Raw genomic sequence first — 17,017 nt, 5'->3', positions numbered from 1 at the left:
GGAGAAAAATATGAAGAAAGTTAGATTGTTTAGATTACATTACTAGAAAATAATAAAATAACAATCAATTTTGGAGACAAAAAATAATTAGTTGCTATATTGACTAAATTAGATACTATTTTAGAAACTAAAAAAAGTATTGATATTTAAACTAGTTTCTATTATTGATAAATAATTTCTAAATTGGTATCTAATTAACTACCAATATTTTCTATTTGGATCATATGGCGTATGAAGAATTATGCTAGATTTCAAGATAAGATTGAAATTTTTAGGGTTATTTCGATAATTAAAGATTTAAATTGTCAAGTGGGAAATTCGTCTAAAGTTTTTTGGTATTACTACTCGTAATGGTAAAGTTCTTTGTCCTCTTCCGGTTAGACGAGAGTTTCCTTCACTAGACTGGGTTAAAATTAACATTGATAGGGCTGCTAGGGGTATCCTGGTCTTGCTACTTGTGAAAGTATTTTCCGTGGGAGTATGAGAGAGTTTATTAGTGCTTTCTCTGCGTTTCTTGAAGTTTAGACTGCTATGATTGCTGAGTTGTATGAAGTTATACATGTTACAGGAAACTCAAAAGATGAGATTTACTAATGTCTGACTTGAATGTACTTTTGTCTTAGTTTGTGTTGTGTTTACGGTTAGGACTAACATATGAGTTTTGGTATAGTTCCAACATATTTTTGTAATTTTTTTTAATAATATTTTTTCATGTAATGGGAGACGATTGTTATTACTTAAGGTGACAAAAATGTTAAATTACATAACATAAAAACTTATATATATATATATATATATAAAATTGAAAATTACCCTTCATAAAAAAAACACAAACATTTGTCTTTAAATCACTCATAAATGTTAATATTATGTATGGTAAAATATATCGTCTGACTTATAGATGAAATTAATAAATAAAATTTTGATAAAATATTTTATTTATGGTTGGTAAAATATTTTTTTTATTAGTTTTTTTATCTTATTTTAATAAATTGTCCATATTAATGTTTTAAAATAATTTACCAGAGAAACTTATATTTTATTCTCTTCAGTTTTAAAATAATGAGAGAAATTTCTAATGTATAAAATGATTATAAAATTTGGATTATTGTTTCACTATTACATTATTTTTATATTATTAATTTAATGCTATACTTGTTTATTTGTTTTAATTATTTAATTGTTTGTTTTTATGTTTAATAAAATAATTTTTATAAAAAATTATAAATATTTTAAATTATAACGATGAATAAACGTTTACATGAATATTGTTTAAATTTTAATTCATATAAAAAAATTAGATTATAAAAAACACACCCTAGAATGTTATATTTAGATTATTTGCTTTAACATGTTGATGCAACGGTAATGTTAACTTTTACGATTGTAATTCTTATCATTACTGTTTCCCCCAATTAAATGATGATACGAAAGAGGAAAATTATATCGCTAAGATATGTAACCTTACATAAGATATTGTTTGTCACGTTATGATTGACAGCAAGACGCGATTAAAGAAAATGATGAAAATAGTAAAATCCTATATTATATAAAGCAAAAAGCTGTTTTCTTCTTGGAACCAAAACAATAAAACAAGTCTACTGAAAGAAGCAGAACCATATTAAAACCGATATTATTTTATCTTATCATGTTGCTTAAATATGATAATATTATGTTAGAAAAATGGCATAGTATAAGTTAACGAGTATAATGTTTTAATTTTATAAGAGGATTTCAAGTGAAGTCAATGTAAGTTTTCCTTGAAAAGTAAAAATAAAATTCCCCGTTGAGATTGGTTTTGTTTTCCCTCTGAAAGAATCCGAGATTAGCCAAGAGTGAGAGGAACGATAATCCCAACCCAATTACTTCGCTTTTTCTCTTTCTTTCCTATAATCTTGCCTTTTTTTTGCTTCCGGCGGCAAGGACCCTCGCGGTGGACCAAATTGCCCTCCATTTCCTCTTCAAATCACACCAAACCCTTCCCTACTACCTTTTCCACTCATATTCTCCTCACACCACAGTCAACTCAACCGTCCTCTCTCTCTCTTCACGCTATGCGACCTTGAAGAACCATCTTCCGAGGCGAATGGATTTGGTAGAAGGCGTCGGAGAGAGCTCCTCGCCGCCGCGCGCCTTCAGCGGATATGGAAACTACGACGTACGCAACGACGTCTACAACCGCCTCCTCGAAACCGGCCACGACCAAGCCGTTTCCAATCCCGAGTTCCGCGAACAGTTGGAGGCTCACTTCAATCGGTTGCCTCCGAGGTTCCGCGATTGGACTCTCTTCTTACTATTTTTGGATTAGTGTCTTTTGCTTCACTTTCCATTGACTAAGTTAAGTGTTGATTAATCCGTTGCTGTTGTTTCAGTTATGGACTCGATGTGAATATCGATAAAGCGGAAGATGTTCTGTTGCATCAAACGCTTCTTGCTCTGGCAAAGGACCCTGACAAGCGTCCTGTTTTCCATATACGCTTCCTCGAGGTACTGCTATGCTTAATATTGAAGAATTGCTTGCTTGCCTGTGGCTAACTCCGTTTGTCTTGCTATTTGGAATTTTGAATTTCAGTTAGCTTTGGATCATCGCTGATTGATTTTGTCGGATCTTTGTTCAACCAATTTAGATAATTTATAATAATGTATTTAGATTTTAAATAAGAGTTTAATTTTCATTCGCGGTCAGTGTAAAGATTTTTACACTGGTAAAATAATTAAGTTTTTCCTAGAAGTTAAAATTAGCTTTGGTGTAAGTTAATTCAAAAGTTAAATGAAATAGTTTCAGTAAGTTATGCTATGGACTAGTTAGTTTGAACTTGTGAGAGACATGTAATTCTTTTCACCTCCTTTTGTGTTTTTGGCAATTTCATTATCAGAATGACTTTTAATGTGTAGTTACTATAATAAAAATAACAGTAGACTTACCATATATGGTGACCTGCGGTTGGATGACTGTAAACATAATTTATTTACCTTGTCAGATGCATATCAATTATTTTTTTAAGATAATATTTATCTTATTCTCTTATTGGTAACTGTGTCAGCACGTGTGTTTGAGTCCATTCTTCATCTTTTCCTAGTATGGATTTAACTAGAAGCCATACTGGTTGTGTTAACAGAGACAAAAGAAAGGATTAGGGAATATTATCTGCCATTGATGTGTGCTTGGGCCATGACTTGGTTTTACTAGCAAAAGCCTAAATCTGTGTTGGTGTTTGTTTTGTATCAGTGAATATGATGTACGTACCCTGCAATGTAACTACGAATGAATTGAAATCCAAAATAATAGGAACGTATATTCTGGATATATATACACCTTGACCTGGGCATGAACTAACAAGATAGTTAAAGTACAGAAATATATAAGTAACAAAATCTGAAAGGGAAACACTAAGATGTTGTTCTTTAGGTGTGGTCAGAATTACAATTTTACCTTGGTAAACTAAGCACTAAAGGTAGGTGCAGTTACCAAGCTGAAAGTCAATTTTAATTGGAGAGCACACTAACACCTAAAGGGTAACGCCTAAGTTTTTCCATGAATCCTAAAAGTAAAGATGCTGCAGCATCTTAATTTGCATATACAGTCAATAAAAATAATCTTTTGGGTGGTTTATGTGTATACTTACAGTTTGCCTGTTTGTTGCTTATGGTTGCAACTTGCACTGAAGAAGCAACATATATGTTGATTTTGAAATTTTAGATTTTAGAGAATGTCAGTTACCTATCCGAAAGATAAACTATATTAGATTACTTTATGTGTCCTTGCTTCTTTGTTACACGAATTCCTGAAAGAGTTTTACTTTGTACACTTTCTTAACTTGTACATCTTATATTTAGTTGAGCGTTCAAGTGCTTATGTTTACATGGTAGTTAGTTGTTCATATGATCCATCCGATGATTTTCCCTTTCTTGGTCTTCCTCTACATCTGTTTAGTCGGCTATCTCATCTAACAAATTATTCTTAATGAGACCTCTATTGGTTTTCTCTTCAATACTTCCATTCTTCTTCTTTATCCTTAAATAAATATTTGTCAATTGTGAAACAATTGCCTTTTCTATTCCCTTTTTTTTATTCATGCAATCAGTCTTTCATATTTCTTTCAGTTTTTTGTGTCTGTAACAAATTTACTTCTCTCTCAATTTGCTGGGCAGAATATTTCAACTAGAGCAGATGGTGAAGATCAACAAATTTTAAGTACTCATTATAGGACGGGGTCATCTCATTCTCATGCAACAAATGGGGTAGCAGTGGCATCTGGGAAAAGGTATTGTACCCGGTGAACATTGAAATATTCAATATATTTGCACAAGCATTTTACAGGAAGAAGATGGATATTGCATGAGTTATATTATCAATTATGTCTTCATAATGTGTGACTTAAAATATCAATTTTGTATCTTTGTAATGTACATTATATTATTTTCACCAGTACGATGAGGGATATTGCAAATGAGTTTGAGCCTTGCTCAAAGCTTGAGGACTTAAATTTGGATGTTAGAAAGAACTCCAAGGAGACAGAGGAGAAATTTCTTGCTGACAACTTTTTTCCGAGGTACTTCCAGAATGAAGTTACAACACTGATCCTTACTTTTTTTAGTTTTTGAAATAGCAGTATGGCAACTTTTGTTAAAATTGGTAGACATGGCTTCAATTTTCTCTCCCTTGGAGAGGGCAGGAAAACTTAATTCTACCTGTTGCCAAATGTTTATTAATATTTACTGACAATATATTGGGATTGAAAAATACAAGTTGTAGTAGAAAGGCCTGTTGGATACTTGGATGTATTATTGTTGACATGACAGCATTTGTGGCAAAAAGCTTATTTTTTATATTATGTGGCTAGAACATTTTCTTATTTCAATGCATGTGTAACTCTTAAGCAAGGATTTGTTTGGGATTGGGGTTTGGAGAGGAGATCAAATCAGAGAAAAAAGATGTTCTTTCTCTTCTAACAATCCATATAGAGATTCAAATAAAGTAAAGTAGATGAGGCCCCAACATAAGCATCATGTGCATTGTAGAGTAACCCTTTCATGTTGAAGGATTTGTTTGGTACTTTAGAACATGTTTATTTTAAAAATATTGTTAATTTTTTTTTTTTCATTTTGGAGGATATTCCATTCCATCTGTTTTGTTATTTATATGTGATTTACAAGTTTCAGGACTATATTCATTATTATGACTGATAGACTTTAACCTTGTTTCACGTTGATGGAGGAACTGGACCTTTATATCTCAAGTCTATCAATATATATGTTACCTGAATATTTCAATTTAAAATACAGGCATGAACATTCAAGTATCCGAGTTCATGAAATAATATTTTCTACTGTTGACAAGCCAAAGCTGTTAAGCCAGGTATGCTTGAAGAGTTTATCTTATCTGTTGTTTGTGTTAACTTGTATATTTTCTAAATTAATTGGAAGTTTTGAAACTCCAAACTATAGTGAGCTGAAAAATTTCAATCCACTTAGCACAAAATATAAAGGTTTATTTTCCATAGTTCTATCCACTTAATGAAACAGAAATTTTCTAAAAAATTAAAAGGTATTTGATAATTGGAGATTTATTAAGAAGTTTTGGACTATGTGTTAACTTGTCATTTGAAGCATAGAAAAAATGAAGCCATAGCTATATGAAAGCTTAGACTGAATTTTGGATACAAATGTTTTAATGCGTAGTTTTGGTATATCATTGATTTCATACTGACAAGTTACATAGCAAATAAACATTAGATACAAGAGAGCTTGAGAGTGCAAATGGAAAAACTGGAGTGAATTTTACTGTATGAAAGTTTAGATGGAATGTTGGATACAAATGTTTTAATGCGTAGTTTTGGTGTATCATTGATTTCATACTGACAAGTGATTTGTATTATTGAATATTCCTGTATTCTCTCATAACACATAAACATTGGATAGAAAAGAGCTTGAGAGTGTAAATGGAAAAACTGGAGTGGATTTTACTCAAAGAGCTTGAGAGTGGAAATCTGGGCTTTTCCTTGTATTAAGTGTAAATGTAGCTTCACTATGTTGATGTAATCAAATGCGAGGTTATAGTTTGTTAATATTTGACAACATAATTGTTGGATAGCATGATTGCTTTTAACGGATATTATTTTATTTTAGCTGTCAGCTTTGCTGTCTGATATTGGACTTAACATCCGTGAAGCACATGTCTTCTCCACAACTGATGGCTATTCCCTTGATGTGTTTGTGGTGGATGGGTGGCCAGTAGAGGTACACAACTACTTCTGATGAATGTGATGCTATTTGGTTTACCGTGAAGACCTCTGCAAAGTTGTATCTATGAAACCTGTAATTTTTCATTAACGTTAATTTTACTGTTGCATTTGTGTTGTTGCAAACACTTTATAACTTCTAATTGACTACACAATTTCGTACATGGTGATTGATCCCTGCTACAATAATATGAGCCTTGATTTGATAGCAAATTGGGCAAGATGGCAATTATTTATGCCCACAAATGTTGCATCCGTGTCATATTTATTTATAAAAGAAAAATCTTACCAGTTTCAGTTCAGACAAAAAAATGGTCTTATATTGGGAGTCAAGTTTGTAGGATTTTAAGGGGGACTGCTATTATATTACCCTTATGACAGGGATGTGTGCTGAGTACAAATATCGCTGACTTTGCAATCTTGTGCTCAGGAAACAGATGAATTGTATGATGCTATGGAAAAAGCTGTAGCAAGAAGTGAGGTGCATTGTGTCTCCTTGACTTTGTATCTATACATTCATATGTTTGTTTTTTGAGATGTTGGATTTTTATCTATAAAGAATGAACGAATGAATGATTCTTAATTTTTCACTGGCTTGTATTTCCTGGAATGTAATTGTAAGGAAATGTAATTACTCTACATTTTCCTTGAAAATGGCTAATGAATATGGGACTTATAGGGAAAGAAGACTTGATATGGAGGAATAACCACTGATAAATAACAAGCCTAACAGACATCCTGGAAGCATTTACCTTGGCCAGAAACCTTTTATTCAGGTTAAAAAAATATTGAAAGTGACTGATCATTTGCACTTCTTCTAGTATAGGAATCCTAGTCTCCGAACTGCTCCTTGAAATAATGTCAATGGGCTGTTATCCACAGGAACACCAAAAATTAATACTCTATTGTTAGAATGTGAAGGAAGGAAGAATTATCTGATTAAAACCCAGCTTATTGCTATGTCCACATACAACATCAGCCGGCATCACCATTTCCAGAAGATCTTTCACTCCTTCCTGCCTCCAAATCCCTAAGGTGGATATTCTAAAAATTATCTAAAGCTGGACAAACTCACCGATCATACAAAATGTTGATTGGTCAATTCGAAATCTGCCACGCAGCATCTGTGAAAATGATGACTATTTGTCCAATCTCCATAAATACTCAAGCACAAAGATTAGGAGTAACAAATCGTATCAGGACACCAATGTCTTTGTAAGACACCTTTAATCTTTCTATATTGAGTACTAGAGTAAAAAAGTAGCATTATTTGAAATTCATTTAGTAGTGTCCCAACCTGTGCTTTAGTTGAAATTCATTATCCTTTACTTTTGACATGTGATTTATCCAAAGTGTAAAATGTCAACCCCCCCTTGAACCCATGAATACGCAGAAAACTCATTCTGTTCATCAGATCCCTTCATTAACAGATAATGTATATTGCTACAATCACTTGATGCATATTAGCAATAAACATGATTTTATAAAAGTAAAAAAGCTGATGGAAAATTTCATTCAAATCATATCGTAATACATGGTTAAACAGAAGAATGAAAATTTCACTGTTGATACGTTATTCAATTTAATGGTTTCATAGCTTGGGAGAAAACTGTTTCTGTTGTAAACTGATTTCATTGATTATGAAAGAACGAATACAAGATACATTGCTCAGCCTGTTAATATCTATACATAGGTGTAGGTTCCGAGTCAGATTGATGTGACAGTTGTAGCTGTCACTACCTAAATGACAGCTTTTACACTTATTAACAGAACTAACATAATGCAATAAAAAGCTTTAAACTGAAAATTACATAGAGAAAACATATTACATAGCTAAAGGTAGGTGAGATTCCAAATAGAGCTCAAATACATTGATTTTGGACCTTAAACGAAAGAAATGCGGAGGAGAAAGTGGCTCGGTTAATAGTTCAGCAAGCTGGTCTGTACAAGGGATGTGCAGACCTGAATTTGTTTGCTGATAACTCTTTCAGTAAAGAAGAGGTCCAATTCCATATGCTTTGTGCAAGCATGAAGAATAGGATTATGAGCTAGGTGTTCTACTGTCTGATTGTCTCAAAACACCACTGTTGTGAGGCAAGGAGCAGAAATTTCATGCATTAGAGTTTGAATCCAAAGAATATCTGCAGTAACAGCTGTGAGATTGCGATATTCAGCCTTAGTGTTGGACCTGGCGATGACAGTCTGCTTTGGTACCCTTTTAGAGAGAAGACTGTTGCTCTTGTAGACTGGTTTCATTGATCTAAGAAAAAGAATGAATACAAGCCACATTGCTCAGCCCTGCACAACCTACGTATAGGTGCAGGTGCTGAGTTGGATTGATTTGATTATTGTAACTGACCAAGCTATTAGATGACTGCTGTTGCACTTACTAACCGAATTGCTGCTCTGGAGTATTTGTGGTTTCAAGTGAGCACATGAAGTTCCTTTGAATTTTTCAGTGATAAAGTGTATCTATAATGGGATGACGGGAGTTTTATAAACATTTTTTGGGTTAAATCACGTATTAGCTGGAGCTAAGAGGTGTTTGCATTTCATTCCATTTTTTTTGGGATTTAGTAATAATTGAAGTTGGTAGCTCCTTTTGCATAGTATATAATCATGGCATATAAGATTGTAATAAAAATTCTTCCTTTCTTTAGGGGTCATGGTCCCGTTCTTCAAATTCTCATTCTGCTGTTGAGAAAGCCTTAGCAACAGAGGGAAAATCGGGAGATTGGGAAATAGACAGGAGGTTGCTAAAGTTAGGAGAAAAAATAGCGTCTGGATCCTCTGGAGATTTGTGAGTTGTGTTGTTTTTTAACTTCTTCTCTTCTCCATATCATGATATTTATGATTCATACCCAGGTATCGTGGAGTTTATCTTGGGGAAGATGTTGCCGTTAAGGTTCTGAGATCTGAGCAATTGAATGATGCCTTACAGGATGAATTTTCTCAAGAAGTGGCAATTCTGAGGTCAGTATTTTGCTGCTCAGAGTTTAAGACCATACTGCATATCATAATTTGTTTTCCTAATTAATCTTATAAATTCTCTTTCTAAAAGATTATCAAATATTGGTTATTCTGTGTTGTACAATAGAGTTTATTTGGAACACTTGTGTTATCTTTTCCTCGAGGAACACCTATTTGATTGATAAAGCTTAAATTGAAATATCAACCCAAGTACCAACTACCAAGTTTTAAGAAGTCGTTTTGCCTAACAAAACCATCAGTTTAGGTAACTGCTTAGTTGCTGCATCCTTACAATCAACCCTTGAAGAACTGGATGTCTGTTTACTAGAAACTTCTGACAATTGATGTCAGTTGTAGCATCCTTACAACTGGTTATTTTTCTCAATTGATTTTCTGTGCTGGGATTTCTCCATATACTATTTAGTTTTTTCTTGTCTATAGGACACAAATTTAAAGACCAATTGCCAGTCACTTTCTCATTTAGGTTCCGTTCTTTCTCTTCTTCCCTGAAAATCTTTTGACAATTTGACTTCTGTATTTCTGAATGCAGGCAGGTACAACATAAAAATGTTGTTCGTTTCATTGGTGCATGTACAAAGTGTCCACATTTGTGCATAGTAACAGGTATTGACCAATCCGTTTGGTTCTGCAGATATATTCTTCTATATTATCCTATTTAATGTGGAAACGATTGCTGTCCTTATTCGTTGATATTTTATGGAAGTAAAGACTATTAGAATCTTGCCCCTGAAGTTTGAGATTAAAAAAAATTAAAATTTACTCACATCCATGCCCCCTTTGACCCTTTCTAATAGAACAATAATTAGTGAGGAAAACTTATGGGATGACTCCTTATTTACTAGTGAGTTTCACAATAATGTTTAGCCGAATGTTTTAGTGAATTTGAGATGACAGAGTAAATTGACACGAATTCATAAGTTTTAAGAAATTCATATATATATATATATTAACATTTTAAGAAACTGATACCATTCTATTTTTTAAATTTAATTAACATTTTATTTTTCGTTACTTCAAATTTTCTCTCACCTGTATTATCTGAATAGTTACTGTTATTATTTGTTTGTATCATCTCTCCTTTGTCAGTATTGCTGTATCACTTTTACCAGAAAGGTGCTAGGTTTATTCTAAATAGGAAATGTCGAGGATGTTGATATATTGCTACAATCACTTGATGCAATATTGACTTACACATACATAATATGATTAAGTATTGTAATTTTTTTTAAAAAAAAATTAAATTTGTTTTGGTATAAGTTGAAAGTGCGCAATGTTAATTCAGATATTTTCACAAACTAAGCAATAAAAAAAATAAGGAGTTATCTTCTCATTTCTGATTTAATGTTTTTGTTCATTGCTATTCATTTTTAATTGGTTAAATAAAAGTTTGTTGTAATTCTAAGTTTTTAAAAAATAATAGGCATTTGAATTGCTATGGATGAGTTTTACAAAATAAAATTTAACTTGAACTAGAAGAAAGAAGTGCTTTAAAAAGTTCATTTATTAAACAATTGTTATTTTTGTTAAATTTTTCAATTAATGCCGCTGTAAATGAATGTTTTTTCCTATTTCAGTTTTTCAACGTACTGTTGAAAATTTTAAATACTAATATAACCCATAAAGTAAAATCTAAATATGGTCATGATCGGAAATTAATTAGCATGAAATTTTGTGGGTAAATTGACATCTAAGTAATTTCTAATGAATTTGATAATTTAATATTCATAATATTTGTTTTCTAAATTTTCTGTTTAGTTATTTTAAGATTTTTTTTTTAAATTATTGGTTTCTATATGTATTTATATTGAAATTAACTATAAAACACAAGTTACTTAAATCAGTTGGTAAAAGTCCTTTGTAGTTTGTTAAAAAATTCTTTGCAGTTGAGCTATTAGACAGTATTGAACAAAAAACAAAGCAAAGAGAAAATTAGAGAAATATTTATTTTTCGTTTTTCCTTATTTGCTTGATGATTACATTTAGATTAGTATTTTGCACTTTTTTTTGAAAATTTTAATTGTTACAATGAATTAATATTTAAATTTAAATATATAATTGCAAGCTGAAGTAATAGTGTGGTTACTCAAATATTAGGTTTTTTTCTTCTTCTAAAAATAGTGTAGTCACTCAAATATTAAGTGAATTTTCTTTTCTGAAAATAGTGTAGTTAATCAAATATGAAATAATGGCATGAATTATAGATTTTTTATATTAATTTTGAAGTTTGCTATCATTTTGGTATACCTTAAGGTATTGAATGAAGTGTAATTTATTCTTAGAAAATTAAAATCCTTTCTGGCACCTTTTTGTGAGCTTGAGATCAAAAGATTTGTCAAATGGTCAGTGAAGCTGGGCACTTTTGGTACACGTTAATTTTTGAACCAAGAAAATGCACATTAAGAGTTTAATCCATGAGTTTTTGAACATCACAAGGAACTCAAGATATCGTTTACAATGATAAAAATGTGCTGCAGTACAAAAGTTATAGATATGCAACATGTTTAATACCAGGCTGTCTTCTTTTTCCTTACTCTAACTCATGTACCCAAAATATAGTTATTTTTTTTTTGTGAACTGTTGTTAAAATAGATTTATAATAACTATAAATGATTTTTTTTTTCATATTACTTTTCTATTATAATTCTCGATTACAAATCATTTCTATGTTTGTACAGTTTTTAATAACGGGTAGAACACATTTTAGCCAAAGCTATTCTTTAGTTTTAAACAATATTTCTCTTATTAAATTAATAAATTGTGCTTTGTAGAATGTAGTCATATTATCAATTATCAATTCATTATTTATAAAGAAATGAAGTTTTTTGCAAGTTTAAACATTTATATTTCACTTCATGTATACTTGTTTCTGCATCTATAGCTTGTGGTCTGGGTGTTTAGTTTGAAGTGTAGTTGTATGCACAAGACTTTCAATGTTAGACTTCTTTCCTTAAAACACATGAATTGTTTGATCATGATATATGAGTAGTTCTATACTGGTGTGTGTTGATAATCTATCTTTCAAGATTTACAAATAGCATAGTTTAAGTGTCTTTTGTCTTAAATGTCAAGTGCCTTTTGGTTCTGAGTAGTATGGTTTTTCTTCTGATCACTTGACCTTGTGCTAATATGTTCATCATTTAGTACTTTTCAGGGGATTTATTAGGTCAAAACACTGGTCATCGCAACATTTTCAATGTGACTTGTTCATGATGCAAATCAATGTTACGGGGCTTAGAAGGTTTCTAAATGTCATGCAAATTGATCTCCATTGTTGTAATTATGGGACAGTGGATCCCATGTCTTAAGGCAATCTTCCCTCTGTATGTTTTATGACATCAAGAAAAATGATCTGAAAATCAAGTAAAAAATTATCTTCACAGATTCATGTCATCGGATATTAATTTGTTGTGGATAATATGTTCCTTAAAGTTTGGGTGTCAAGCTTAGGATTATTTTCCTCTGTACCTGTGTCACTGCAAGTGTACATTGTTTGTTGATTCTGAAGTAGTTCACTTCATGAATATTGTTCATATACTCTAGTGAACTGAACCTGCTAAATGATGTGGGATCTAAGTTCCTCCAAATGATGTTCGATGCAGAACAATATTAGTTAAATTAAATTGGTTTTCAACAACAATCTCTGTTTCCTTCCTTTTGAGAGATTGCCTAGTGGAATCTACTGGTATGATATTCCACCATTGTACTGATGGTGTTATATGTTATTATTCATTTTTTAAACCTGTGATGCCTCTTCTTGTCCTTGTGTGTTAGAAGAATGTTTCAAGGCATATGCCTAATTTTGGCTTTGATTAATTAAATTCATTTAAGCTATGGAATACTTATATTGATTAATTAAAAAATGGTCTCTTCTCCTATTTATTGTTCAATGTCTTTCTTTTCTATTTAATTTATTAAAAATTTACTTTATGTTTCTTTTTTGTGTGTGCAGAGTATATGCCCGGAGGAAGTCTGTATGATTACATGCACAAAAATCATAATGTCTTGGAGCTGTCTCAATTACTAAAATTTGCAATTGATGTCTGCAAGGGTATGGAGTATTTGCATGCAAACAACATAATTCACAGAGATCTGAAGACGGCTAATTTGTTGATGGATACACACAATGTAAGATTTTTTTTTTTAAAAGTTTGAAACTAATAATTCTCTACTATGTACAACATTACCTGTACTAAAATGAGTGCTACCTTGTATGCAAATGATATTAATGAGGCAGATATTTGCTAGTATCTTTATGTGTATTTTTAATCCAAGAATTTTATTTCACTATGACAAATTATCCACAAGTTCTCTGATTAAATTATTGAAGTATGATAAATAATAAAACTTCAGTAATAACTGTAGTACAACGGTTTAATTGACATTTAGCGTTCTTGAAAATTTGATATGAAATTTTTGCACATATTTAAACTTTTGGAAACGTACACCCTATTTTGTTTTGGAGTTGCATATATGTAATTTTATTAAATTCTGTTCATTAAGTTTTTTTTTTTAAAAAAATCTTTTCCATTTAGGTTGTTAAAGTCGCAGATTTTGGAGTTGCTCGGTTCCTAAATCAGGGGGGAGTGATGACAGCAGAAACTGGAACATATAGATGGATGGCACCGGAGGTTCGTTAATTGAATTGAGAAATGGAAAAAAAAAACTGCTGTACTTTTTGATATGTTTTGTATCAATGTTTTAGTGTCTAAGCATCAGACATTGTAAAGCTAAGGGGGCTGGGCCATTAATAATTAAAACTAAATGTTTCTTTTGTTTACTACTTGGGAGTTTTATTAGTTCTGTGGAATTCTTATATTGACTCTTTCAAACCTAATTTGCATTTTGTTGTTCAACATAAACCATGACATATTCTTTGAGGAATTAGAACAATTTTTCTTCATATTTCCCAATCAAATTTGTACCTCTGATGAAAACAATACGTGCTTTATGCTGTGATGTGTCTAAATGGTACAAATCTCAGAAAAATATTGAAGTATTTTGTGCCTAGATTTCTGATTTTGATCTCAGAACATAATAAATACATTTCTATCTGATAATAAATGTATGCATACATACATACATATGTATGTATCTCCTTGGTGTCAGTAATACATTATAGCAAAGAAATGGATATAATCCTGTTATGAAACTGTCCTCATTACTCCTGCAAACTATTTCTGAAGCTAATCAGAAGTTGCCCAAAACTTCCCACCCTCAGTTCCGCAACAGACCGTAATCCTTATTCCCAAACAAGTGTCACGTGTGTCATTTAAGAAAAAATTTCCATGCCATTTTTGAATTGGCCAAATAGATAAAATATATTAATGCACTTGATAGACAATATACTTCCTCTCTTCTATTCTGCCTTAGTCTAAGCTGGAACAAAAGGGAACGGGCATAAGAAATGAGAAATAAAGTTCTCTTTCTATAGATGCTCATTATGACCATTGTTTTATTTTAATTTGTTCTGGTTTTACTTGTAAGTATCTTACTGTTAATGAATTTTCTCATAAGGTTATAAACCATCAGCCCTATGATCAGAAAGCGGATGTATTCAGTTTTTCCATTGTGCTGTGGGAATTAGTGACCGCGAAGGTATGAGCCTAAATTGGATGTATAATATTGTGTTCTTTTCATATTCCTTTCCCGTTCCTTGAACGGTGTGCTTGTTTGTGTGTCAAGACATTCCTTGTAAAATATGATTTTTTCTTCATCTTATATTTCAGGTACCATATGACACCATGACTCCGCTACAAGCTGCTTTGGGTGTGAGACAGGTTTGCTCTTTATTTATCAATCACACTTGAATGTTCTAGCAAATGTTACTTAAAACTGAAACCTTAATAAGTTATTACTCTAAAGGTACATGACAACATTATATGTATTCCTCTTCTTTACAAATTTGTTTCTAAATCTTAACTGGGTTTTCTGAAACAAATTTGTTTTCCTTTTTCCTAGCAACTAAAACAAAATGTGAACCAATAACTATTGGTGTATTTATGCCCCATACCAGTTGTGCCATAGTCTAGTACTTTAATTTTTTAAAATAACTATCTGTGTGCCACTGTTATGGAGGATATCATGGAACAAGTTAGTTCTGTCATCAGAAGTTGTTACTTGACTTACTTGAGGATGTGCTTTTGTCACTTAAATATTTTTCGGTAATTGCTTATATCATATCTCACATATTCAACTTTAGGTGATGGATACGGAATAAATTTGAAGTCGTAAAGCTAGCATAATAGAAATTATACGTTATGACCAGTTCAAGGATGTCAAAGATGGTGAAGGCGAGCATGAAATTGTAAACTTGAATCTGCAAGCATTTCAATTTTTCTTTATTTTCTCGTCTTTCCAAGGGATCTATAAGTCGTGGCTTCATTATAACGTCAACAAGAAATAAAAGTTAGGCAGAATATTTAGTCAACAGAAATAAGTATTCTACCTCAGTGAATGCATGTTTATGAGAGAGCATATTTGCAGTAAAAGTTTTCAACTAAGATAATCTATTTTGTGTCTGACCCCAGCTGTAATACTGTACATCCTTCAGGGTCTGCGGCCAGAGCTTCCGAAGCATGGACACTTTAAACTAATAGAGTTGATGCAAAGATGTTGGGAAGCCATTCCAATAGACCGTCCATCCTTTAATGAGATAACGGTTGAACTTGAAAATCTTTTGCAAGAAATTGAGGTAAATTATATTAACTGTTATTTCTTAAAAATTAGGACAAGGTACATTCAGACTCCCTTAACAGAAGTGACACTGCACCCAATGCCCCTCCCTCTTCCATACGCAGATATTTGGTGCAGTTTCTCTTGAGTTTAAATATAATTTGCCCTAATAATTATTTTCATGGTAGTAAGTATTGTACGATTCACGATACGAATCGAACGATACGATTCAGAGTGCCCGCGATACGAATCACAAGAATAATCGTTTTTGCTCCCGTATCGCAGTTGGATTGTGTGAATCGTGATACAAATCGTGAAACGATTCCGTATCGCGACTTGCTTTTGTAAAAATCCTAATTTGAATTTGAATTATTATATAAAAATCCTAATTTTAATTTTAATTGCTTTTATAAATAAAAGCTCTAATTTTAATTTACCGCAAATCTGGTGCGTCATTTCAAACGTCCCCGACTCATTTCAAAGGTTTTTCAATTCAGAAAATCAAATCAGCCCTCTGAAACATTACTTATATCTCGATTCAACTACTATAATTAATTAGTTTATTCTTTTGGTAAACATTTAATTTAGCTGGCCTGGTTATTGTTTATACGTGCAAATTGCAGAAAGATCCAGAAGCGAATGGTGCCTGACTGCACAAACTAATATTCCAGATCTTTTAGACGGTTGGATGGATCTGACCTTTTTTTGGCTTCCACTAGCTATTCAAATAGCTGTGAAGTTTTTCACGTTCCCCCTGTTGCACCGAGGGAAAAAGGCGTTCACAGAAGGTGTGACCTATACAAAGTGAGAAAATGTAAAGAGGCATACTAATGTTATAGCTGACTATACTTAAATATATCTTTTCCCGGAAAAATCACGTTATACTCCTCTCAAACTATATTAATTAGAGGAATGCGTTCCACGTAGCTACAAAAAACAATGAAGTGTACAGTGAGGATAATGCTGCTGAGCGTTAATGGCTCATTTCATTTTTCTATTTTTGGGTCAAGTATTCAGTGTTTATATTTCGTGCTGTAAATTAGTGACTGGTATGGACCAATGGGTGCGCGTATTTAAACTAGTTTAATGTAAAGTCTTACTTACCTTTGCCT

The 17,017-nt window shown here is 32.0% G+C and overlaps 1 protein-coding gene across 4 annotated transcripts; it reads left to right on the top strand.

Moving 5' to 3' along the window:
- Nucleotides 1–1,581: 1,581 nt before the first annotated feature.
- LOC137827692 (serine/threonine-protein kinase STY46-like) lies at nucleotides 1,582–17,008 on the top strand. Of its 4 annotated transcripts, XR_011083768.1 has the most exons (17): nucleotides 1,590–2,268; nucleotides 2,373–2,487; nucleotides 4,153–4,265; nucleotides 4,431–4,553; nucleotides 5,287–5,359; nucleotides 6,130–6,240; nucleotides 6,673–6,723; nucleotides 8,903–9,042; nucleotides 9,108–9,215; nucleotides 9,763–9,836; nucleotides 13,183–13,358; nucleotides 13,766–13,861; nucleotides 14,748–14,828; nucleotides 14,960–15,010; nucleotides 15,433–15,537; nucleotides 15,784–15,924; nucleotides 16,529–17,008. XR_011083768.1 is itself a non-coding variant. In XM_068633955.1 (16 exons), exons 1-16 carry the CDS (start codon nucleotides 2,087–2,089, stop codon nucleotides 16,553–16,555), a joined length of 1,662 nt encoding a protein of 553 aa, XP_068490056.1. In that variant the 5' UTR covers nucleotides 1,582–2,086; the 3' UTR covers nucleotides 16,556–17,008. The 4 variants fall into 4 exon arrangements, 2 of the variants coding, with proteins under 2 accessions (XP_068490056.1, XP_068490057.1); XM_068633955.1 differs by lacking the exon at nucleotides 15,433–15,537 and having other exon boundaries at nucleotides 1,582–2,268; XR_011083769.1 differs by lacking the exon at nucleotides 15,433–15,537 and having other exon boundaries at nucleotides 15,761–15,924.
- Nucleotides 17,009–17,017: the final 9 nt, after the last annotated feature.

Source organism: Phaseolus vulgaris, chromosome 7 (assembly GCF_000499845.2).
Source record: "Phaseolus vulgaris cultivar G19833 chromosome 7, P. vulgaris v2.0, whole genome shotgun sequence".
In the NCBI taxonomy this organism is placed as follows: Eukaryota; Viridiplantae; Streptophyta; class Magnoliopsida; order Fabales; family Fabaceae; genus Phaseolus; species Phaseolus vulgaris.
The sequence above is the reverse complement of the archived record's forward strand: the minus strand, read 5'-3'. Positions and strand labels throughout refer to the sequence as shown.